We start from the raw sequence: 10,263 nt of genomic DNA, 5'->3' as shown, positions 1-10,263 counted from the left end.
TTCAAGTTCGTTGGAGTCCACATCACTAAGGAACTATCATGGTCCACACACATTTGGCATGGCATAGGCCCTCAAATCCTCAAAAATGGCTACAGCTGCACCATTGAGAGCATCTTGACCGGGTGCATCACCGCTTGGTTTGGCAACTGTTTGGCATCCGGCCACAAAGCGCTACAGAGGGTAGTGTGTACGGACCAGCACATCACTGGGGCCAAGCTCCCTGCCATCCAGGACCTCAATACCAGGCGGTGTCAGAGGAAGACCCTAAAAAATGTAAAAGACTCCAGCCACCCAAATCATACACTCTTCTCTCTGCTACCGCACGACAAGCGGTACCGATGCACCAAGTCTGGAACCAACAGAACCCTGAACAGCTTCTACCCCCAAGCTATAAGACTTCTAAATAGTCAGTTAAACAGTTAACCAATAGCTACCCGGAATATCTGCATTGATTATTTTTGCACTAATCTCTTTTGACTCACCCCATACACTGCTGTTAGTTACTGTTTATTATCTATCCTGTTGCCTAGTCACTATATCCCTACCTGTATGTACATATCTACCTCAATTACTTCGTACCCCTGCGCAATGACTCGGTACTGGTAACCCGTGTATATAGCCAAGCTTTAATTACTTGTGTATTTATTCCTTGTGTTATTATTTTTTTATTTATTCCTTGTGTTATTGTTTTTATACTTTTTGTTCAATTTTTTTCTACTATTTATATATTGTTTCACTGCATTGTTGGGAAGGGCCTGTAAGTAAGCATTTCACTGTTAGTCTACAGCTGTTGTTTACGAAGCGTGTGAAAAAATACAATTTGATTTGGGAATCATCATCATAACCATCATAGAAAACAATATTAGACTATTCGGACTCAATGTATTTTCTGAAGAATAAAGAGGTAAGAGATGGTGTGGTATGTTCACTGTTAATTCACCTCTAAATTGCAGCCATCAAATTCATAAAAGCACAGAGCAAGTCAATGCCATGCAAGTATTTTCCACTACATGTCTCTCTCTGTGTGTGTTCTCAGCGGTAGATTTCATTGTTCTCCTTTCAACACTGAGTTCCATCTTGGTCTTTGTATTGATTGATCACTGATCTTCATAGTTCTGTGTGCATTTGATTGTTTTTGTAAAAAATGACTGCTTGTTCTTAACCAGATTTCGCAAGAGCAAGTTTGCTGTTCTACCTCATTTGAAGAATGAGTGATCATGTCCAGTTTATAATCCAGGAATGCGGCCGGTGACCTAGCCTGTTATGCCAATGCTATCTAGCCGGTCCTGGCAGAGCCTTTTGCCCCAGAGGGTGAGGGCAAGATGGGCTTAGGATGCGCTGAGGTCTGCGGTGTTGCAGATGGAGGCCAGGGTGTTGAACCTGGGGCCCAGGTACAGGAGCATGTCCTGGTCGAAGAGGGTCTCAGGGATGGAGATAGCATCCAGCTGGAGGTCTGTCTCTAGGTACCCCTCTTCAGCGTAGGGGTGCGGGGCATAGTCCCCCAGCTCCTCTCCTTGAACTTGCAGGGCGTACATCCTCTGGAGAAGGTGGAGTGATGGATAGAAGTAGGGCAGGAGGGAGGGAGAGATTGAAGTGAATGGAGGAGAGTTGTGGTCACAATAAGGTTAATCGACAATGAATACATCAGTTCAACTAGTACATAAAAAAAATCACAATTTGATTTATTTTTTGTATTCATTGATTACAGACATGACTGTTTGTGACTGTTGCACATTGTTACCTGATTCAGTTGGGTCATCAAGTGCCCGGATTTGTTGAGATAATTAGCTTCTTCCCATGAGGAGTATCTTGTTGTTGTCTTCATTGATCTGCTCATCATTGACCCCTGAGTGATGAGAAACATAATATCACTACTCAGAACACACACACACATACAACTAGCACAATGCAACATTAGTAAAATGAAAGTCTCCGGGAAAAAAATTGTTTACATAAGTTTCATTGAAATATTAGATTTTGAAGTACCTGTTCATAACCATTGGAGCGTAATTTTGTGGGCGCACTCTGAAACAAAATGTTAAGTGTTGCTGTAGTACAGTGCCACTGAGAATTTAATTGACAGGGCAAAAATGTATAAAGGTAGTAGATTTATTTGATTGCTATAGCCTACCTGGCGCAGGGAGGTTCCTCGTTGAAACTGTCCCTGTTGTTGCTCTTGGTAGGAGGAGGAATACTTGGAATATCCTGAACGTACCAGTGCTCGCATACTGGCTGACTTCTGTACAGCCTGGGAAAATATATAATATTTACTTGTCATGGTTAAACAGTTTTCCATTTGTCAAATATGCCCAGTATGAACCAAAAGAATAATGGTGATTGAATATTGCAGGTTTCCTAACCGACATCCTCTTGATTGGTTGAAAAGCAGCTTTTGTTTCCACCTGGCTGTCCACTTGGAGTATGGTAGCCGTAGGCACCTGGGATCAAAAATAGCATATCGTACGATGTAAAAAAGCCATTTCCAGAGAAGAACGTGATTGTAGTGATAGTAATGTTGTCTGTGGTTACCTTGCAATCAGTTCCTGGGATCTCAATGTTAGATTTGATCAGATGTTCTCCAGAGATTTCATCTATAGGGATCAGCTTCAGATCTCTCTTACAGGTCATCAGGAGGGCCAACAGTAGAAAACCTAGGAGGGACACACACATTTTGTTTAGATACAAATCTTCATTCACACTAACCTGTGCTGTTCTAAACGTATTTAGTGGGAGCCAATTTGCCAAATAAACACTAGGTGGCGATGTAGGCCAGTTTGTCTTTTCCACCAAACACAAGACTCAAAAGACTATATACCTAGTACTAGCAACATGGCAGCGATGACAATCCCTACAGCACTCTCTCCAATCTTGGATCCAGTGGCCCTGCGAATGCGGCAGCTGGCCACCCTGGAGCAGTCACACACGGTGACGGACAGGTTGTGGAGGGCACCCTGACCCTGCAGGTCAAACACCTTCAGCAGCAGCTCGTGGTGACCTGCATACACTGTGTTCTCCTTCACCAGGTTCACTGTGTAGCCTGGAGGGATGTGCAGTGAGAAAGAGAGATAGCTAGTTGAGGGCTGCATGAAGTATAGGCCTATAGTATTGAGAGACTTATGCCACATTCACATGCTAGTCGGAAATAGAAAACTCAGACATTTCTGACTTGCTATCTCGTAGAAAGATGATTCCGAGTGTCTCACTTGGGAAGTATCAGAATCTCTGAGGTTACGAGCATGTGAACGTGGCATTAGGCCTTCTTGTGCAAAAGCTACAGTTGAAGTCGGAAGTTTACATACACTTAGGTTGGAGTCATTAAAACGTTTTTTCAACCACTACAAATTTCTTGTTAACAAACTAATGTTTCGACAAGTTGGTTAGGACCTCTTCTTTGTGCATGACACAAGTCATTTTTCCAACAATTGTTTACAGACAGATTATTTCAGTTATAATTCACTGTATCACAGTGGGTCAGAAGTTTACACACACTAAGTTGACTGTGCCTTCAAACAGCTTTGAAAATTCCAGAAAATGATGTCATGGCTTTAGAAGCTTCTGATAGGCTAATTGACATCATTTGAGTCAATTGGAGGTGTACCTGTGGATGTATTTCAAGGCCTACCTTCAAACTCAGTGCCTCTTTGATTGACATCATGGGAAAATCAAAAGAAATGAGCCAAGACCTCAGAAAACAAAAGGTAGACCTCCACAAGTCTGGTTCATCCTTGGGAGCAATTTCCAAACGCCTGAAGGTACCACGTTCATCGGTACAAACAATAGAACACAAGTATAAACACCATAGCACCACGCAGCTGTCATATCGGTCAGAAAGGAGACACGTTCTGTCTCCTAGACATACTTTGGTGCGAAAAGTGCAAATCAATCCCAGATCAACAGCAAAGGACCTTGTGAAGATCTGGAGGAAATGGTACAAAAGTATTTATATCCACAGTAAAACGAGTCCTATATCGACATAACCTGAAAGGCCGCTTAGCAAGAAAGAAGCCAGTGCTCCAAAACCGCCATAAAAAAGACAGACTATGGTTTGCAACTGTACATGGGGACAAAAATCGTACTTTTTGGAGAAATGCCGTCTGGGTTAGGCTTGCAAGCCGAAGAACACCATACCAACCGTGAAGCACAGGGGTGGCAGCCATCATTGTTTGAATGTTAAATGACAAGACAGAGGCATTAATGCAAGTAACCAGTCTTGTTCAGTATATTGCAATACATCCGGGTATCTCAAGCACACCGGTAAAACACTGGAGTTGCAGTAATTAACATTTACCAACAGATGGCATCACTGTGCCATCTTACACCCATAACATCTTCCCTTTTATAAAATAGGACAGGAGCTGTCAATTCACTAACAAAACAAACCTAGTAGTAATTTCCAACATGAACAGTTTCTTTTTTTTCTTCTTTTTTTTCCAGTTAACAACTTAACACATTTTGATACTCTCTTCACTTTTATCTCTGTCTGTCAACAATCCCTAATGGGAAACCTACAGATTAAGTATTTTTGGTGGCTGGGACAGACGCCCGCAGTGTGAAAAGACAGGGGGCTTGTCTGCGTGGACTGCGGGTTCCCGCACAGGCGCGTCACCTGACTGTCTATGGGGAGTATTGATGGGCGAGGGAGCGGCCGACCTGTGATCCCCTGGCTCTTCGCCCAGTGCCTCATGCCCCATGTGACTTGCTGGGGTTCCGTCTTTTGTCATGCGACCCCTATGACCATCAGGGTTCTGAGTAGGTGCTGGCTCAGCAATCCGAAGGTCAACCCTGTTACGACGGTACAGTGATCCATTCACTTCGACCAAGTAGGAGCGTGGTGCCACATTCTGTACACAGGATCCGAGTCTCCAGAGGCCCGTCCGGTCCCCTGGTAGTGGCTTCATTCGCACCGTTTCACCCACCCTGAGCTCTGGTAAGTCTTTTGCTGATTTGTCGTAGATGAACTTGGAGACCTGTCTTCTGTGACGTAGCTTCACCAGCACGTCTGTCACCACACATGGCTCCAGGAGAGTGCTTGCTACTGGCAGAGCTGCTTTCAAATGCCGTGCCATGAGGCGCTGGGCCGGGCTGCTATCCATGCCTTCTGTCGGGGTATTGCACCACTGCAGGATTGCTTTCCAGGCATCTTTGCCCTCTCGCAGAGCTTTTTTGCAGAGGTTCTTTGCGATTTTGACTGCCGACTCAGCCTTCCCATTAGCTTTTGGGTGTCGTGGTGATGAAGTGACGTGCTCGAATTCCCATTCTGCAGCAAATTTTCGGAACTCAAATCCGGAGAATTGGGGTCCATTATCTGAAATTACCCTATCTGGCTGGCCATAGCGGGCAAACTGAGCCTTGCAGCGTTTGATCGTTGTCTCTGCTGAGAGGTCGGGGAGGAGGTCAATCTCCCAGAAGTCTGAGAAATGATCGACTATCAGCAGAAAGTCTTTGCCACTGTGCTGGAAGAGATCTAGACTTACTATCTGCCAGGGGCGCATTGGTAGCTCGTGGGACATCATCGTCTCTCTCTGTTGCCCAATGGCATATTCATTGCAGATTGTGCATTTACTGACAGTCTTTGATTTCACTCTGCATTCCTGGCCAATACAGTGTGTCACGTGCTTGTCTGTAACAGGCCTCACCTCCTATGTGACTTGAGTGCACGCGCGCCAACATCTCAGGGCGCAGAGACCGGGGAATAACGACTCTCTGACCCTTGAATATTACTCCGTTTTGAACACTGAGCTCCTCTTTGACTAGCCAATATTCTCTGATGGCTAAAGCAGTTTCTTCCTTGCAGTCAGGCCAGCCCATCAGAATCACAGACCTCAATGCCTGGAGTTGCTCGTCCCTGTCTGTGTGCTGTCTGATTTGTATAAGGGGCTGGTCCGTAACATTGAGGTAGTCAGCCTGGTTGATGTGTTCAACATCCACTTGCTCTGTTTGTAAGCTGCACACTGCGTGTTGTTCATGCATGGAGCGTGTGTGAGTGCCTGATGCAGTAGCCCTGCTGAGCGTATCACTCACATACATCTCTGGCCCTGGCTTATACACCACCTTGAGGTTGTAGTTTTGTAGGGCCAGTAGCATGCTCTGCAGTCGTTCCGGGGCATTCAGGAGGGGCTTGCTGAATATAGCAATAAGGGGCTTGTGATCTGTCGCTGCGGTAATATTGTCACACCCGTACAGGTAGTGGTGGAAGCGTTGGCATGCAAACACAATGCTGAGGCACTCCTTCTCTATCTGGGCATAGTTCTGCTCTGTTGGAGTGAGTGCCCTAGAGACGAATGCCACAGGCTGGGCCTGCTGCATGAGGCAACAGCCCAGTCCATACTGGCTTGAGTCACTCTGAATCGTGACAGGTTTTGACACATCGTAGTACAGGTGTCTGGGTGACCAGTTGTTTTATTTCCCTCACCGCTGTGTCATGTTTTGGGAGCCAATGCCAGATGGTGTCCTTGTCCATGAGCCTCCTTAGTGGCTCACACACTTCAGAGAGCCGCGGTAGGAACTTGGCCAGGTAGGTGACAAATCAGACGAAGCGCTGCACTGCCTTCATGTCAGATGGGTGGGGTATTTCCAAGACAGCCTTCACTTTTTCTGGATTCGCCTTCAATCCGGTGGAGGACAAGATGTGCCCATTTAAGCGAACCTCTGGCACTTTAAACTGAAGCTTTTTTATGCTTAGCCTTAGCTTGACCTGTCTGCATCTGATCATCAGGGCCGGCAGCTTGGCGTCATGGTCACATTCTGCCTCATCACTGTCCCCACAGCCCACTACGAGGATGTCATCTGCTATGGGTTCCACGCCACTGAATCCCATCAACAGCTCGTGCTGTTTCCGCTGATACACCTCTGGAGCCATGGAGACACCAAACGGGAGCTTCAACCACCTCTTCCTGCCCCGGGGTGTCCAAAAGGTGGTCATGTAGCTGCTGGGCTCGTAGAGCTTGCACTGCAGGAAGGCATCTCTGGCGTCCACGAGCGTGAAGACTCTGGCCTTTGGGAGCTTGTAAAGAACATCCTCCAACGTGGGCATAATGTAATGTGCGCGTTGCAGAGCCCGGTTGAGGTGTTTAGGCTCAATGCATATCCGTAGCTTGTCTGGTTTCTTGACGATAACCATATTACTTATTCAGTCTGTAGGCTCGGTGACTGATATGATGTGGCCATCTGCTTCGTATTTGTCAAGCTGAGCCTTCGTAGCTGCTTTCATGGCCACTGGTACATTGTGGGGTGCACACTGGACAGGCTGGATTGCTGCGTCCAACTCAAAGTGGATTTCGCCGGCGACTGACTCGACCGGTGCGTTGAAGACATCATGGTACTTGCTTAGGAGTGTCTCCTTGCTCAGGGGCCCAGCCTGGACTTTGTCTATAATGTTAAGATCAGCTGGGATGGTGAAGTTAATAAGCCCAAGGCGCTCGCATGTAGAACCTGACCGTAATGGCTGTTGACTAGCCTCAACTATTTCAAACTCAAGAGTTTGTTTCTAGCCACGTAAAACACACTCTGTCACAAACAGGCCTAAAGAGGTCATGAACTGGACTGAATACAGTTTCAGCTTGGTGCTACTCTGTGTGAGTTTGTCTCTGGGCGCGAGCCTCTTTTTATCTTTAAAGGCTCATAACGTTACATGTAGCCCCTGAATCTGGCATTGCTGTGGTTTATTATTAAGTAGCAGAGTGACAAACCACTTTTGTCATTTTGCCCTTACTGCCCCTATGCACTCGCTAGCATATACATCCTCTGTGCTATTGTTCCCTTCATCTGTGTTTGTTTCAATGGAGTGCACTTTACCCTCCTTTCTCTTGCTTTTCATGCAGACCCTTGCGAAGTGATTAGCTGTACCACAGGATTTGCATATTTTTCCATAGGCTGGGCAGTGTTCTTTTCCCCGTCCATGAGAAATGCCACAATATCGGCATGTTTTGGGGTTGTCTACTGCAGAGTTGGCTGTAGTATTAGCATTAGCTGTGGCAAAGGGGAATTTCTTTGCTCGCTGCCTGAATGTAGCATTGACATTGTCCATATGTTGCCTTTCTAGCTCCATGGACCTTATCCGTAATACAGTAAGCTCTGCTGCACGGCATGTCTCCAGTGTCAGGTCACGTTCTCTCAGCAAACGTCTGCGGGTGCCCTCATCAGTTATGCCAAGCACTATCTTATCTCTGATCAGTTCATCTCTTAAAGCACCATAGCCTAGTGACAAAGCTGTCAATGGACTCCCCGTCCTCCTGTTTGCAACAACCGAAAACATAGCGCTCGTAGATAACGTTCTTTGCTGGATTAAAGTAATGTTCAAGAGCATCAAGAATAGCTGTAGCGTTACCTTGCTGAGCTGCTGTTAGGTTCAGGTTGTGTTTGAACTGAACCTCGGCAAGACGGAGCTGCTCTTCCTCCCGGGGAAGGACTGCCCGTTCCATGATCTCGCCATCACGGTTGACAACTCCTTTGTGTCCTCCTCCCAGAGTGCTAAGAACCTTGGCGTGATCCTGGACAACACCCTGTTGTTCTCCACTAACATCAAGGCGGTGACCCGATCCTGTAGGTTCATGCTCTACAACATTCGCAGAGTACGACCCTGCCTCACACAGGAAGCGGCGCAGGTCCTAATCCAGGCACTTGTCATCTCCCGTCTGGATTACTGCAACTCGCTGTTGGCTGGGCTCCCTGCCTGTGCCATTAAACCCCTACAACTCATCCAGAACGCCGCAGCCCGTCTGGTGTTCAACCTTCCCAAGTTCTCTCACGTCACCCCGCTCCTCCGCTCTCTCCACTGGCTTCCAGTTGAAGCTCGCATCCGCTACAAGACCATGGTGATTGCCTACGGAGCTGTGAAGGGAACGGCACCTCCATACCTTCAGGCTCTGATCAGGCCCTACACCCAAACAAGGGCACTGCGTTCATCCACCACTGGCCTGCTGGCCCCCCTACCTCTGAGGAAGCACAGTTCCCGCTCAGCCCAGTCAAAACTGTTCGCTGCTCTGGCACCCCAATGGTGGAACAAGCTCCCTCACGACGCCAGGACAGCGGAGTCAATCACGACCTTCCGGAGACACCTGAAACCCCACCTCTTTAAGGAATACCTAGGATAGGATAAAGTAATCCTTCTAACCCCCCCCTAAAAGATTTAGATGCACTATTGTAAAGTGGTTGTTCCACTGGATATCATAAGGTGAATGCACCATTTTGTAAGTCGCTCTGGATAAGAGCGTCTGCTAAATGACTTAAATGTAAATGTAAATGTAAATGTGTTTGTATACGTGTCGGCATTCAGCTCCCATTATAGTCCTCAAAGTGGCAGCCACTAACTCATCGTCCTTTTCCCGAAGTCCCGTTGCTAGTGTATAGTCCTCCCATTCACCTCTAAACGTATCCCAGTTTGTGCTCCAATCTCCTCTGAGCTTCATAACGGCGGGAGGGGGAATGTTCGCTGCCATGTCTAACCGGTGCTAACACTACTGAAGCTAACTAGCAAACTAACTCTAGCTAAGGACAATTCCGGCGAAGTTTTTCTCAAATAAGCATTTTTGGGGGGGTAAACCAGAACAGGTGACTTTAATTTGCGGAAAGCATGGTTAGTTATCCGACTCTGACACCATGTTTGAATGTTAAATGACGAGACAGAGGCATTGATGCGAGTAACCAGTCTTGTTCAGTATATTGCAATACATCCGGGTATCTCAAGCACACCGGTAAAACACTGGAGTTGCAGTAATTAACATTTACCAACAGATGGCATCACTGTGCCATCTTACACCCATAACAATCATGTTGTGGGGGTGCTTTGCTGCAGGAGGGACTGGTGCACTTCACAAAATAGATGGCATCAAGAGATAGGATATATTGAAGCAACATCTCAAGAGATCAGTCAGGAAGTTAAAGTTTGGTCGCAAATGGGTCTTCCAAATAGACAATGACCCCAAGCATACTTCCAAAGTTGTGACAAAATGGCTTAAGGACAACAAAGTCAAGGTATTGGAGTGGCCATCACAAAGCCCTGACCTCAATCCTATAGAACATTTGTTGGCAGAACTGAAAAAGCGTGTGCGAGCAAGGAGGCCTACAAACCTGACTCCGTTACACCAGCTAAGTCAGGAGGAATGGGCCAAAATTCACCCAACTTATTGTGGGAAGCTTGTGGAAGGCTACCCGAAATGTTTGACACAAGTTAAACAATTTAAAGGCAACGCTACCAAAGATTAATTGAGTGTATGTAAACTTTTGACCCACTGGGAATGTGATGAAAGAAATAAAAGCTGAAAT

The 10,263-nt window shown here is 46.5% G+C and overlaps 1 protein-coding gene across 1 annotated transcript in view; it reads right to left on the bottom strand.

The window, feature by feature from the left end:
* Window positions 1-912: 912 nt before the first annotated feature.
* cdh26.2 (cadherin 26, tandem duplicate 2) overlaps window positions 913-10,263 on the bottom strand; it is a 29,874-nt gene continuing 20,523 nt past the window's right edge. The window contains exons 11-17 of the mRNA XM_014145477.2: window positions 2,816-3,037; window positions 2,530-2,651; window positions 2,361-2,438; window positions 2,132-2,248; window positions 1,987-2,025; window positions 1,742-1,846; window positions 913-1,538 (exon numbers count right to left, since the gene is read on the bottom strand). Coding sequence (XP_014000952.1) covers window positions 1,329-1,538; window positions 1,742-1,846; window positions 1,987-2,025; window positions 2,132-2,248; window positions 2,361-2,438; window positions 2,530-2,651; window positions 2,816-3,037 — 893 coding nt within the window. The 3' untranslated portion in view covers window positions 913-1,328. The remainder of the gene's footprint in view (window positions 1,539-1,741; window positions 1,847-1,986; window positions 2,026-2,131; window positions 2,249-2,360; window positions 2,439-2,529; window positions 2,652-2,815; window positions 3,038-10,263) is intronic.

The sequence above is a fragment of the Salmo salar genome, chromosome ssa15, assembly GCF_905237065.1.
Source record: "Salmo salar chromosome ssa15, Ssal_v3.1, whole genome shotgun sequence".
Lineage (NCBI taxonomy): Eukaryota > Metazoa > Chordata > Actinopteri > Salmoniformes > Salmonidae > Salmo > Salmo salar.
Note: the sequence above shows the minus strand (reverse complement) of the source record. Positions and strands in the feature narration are given on the sequence as shown.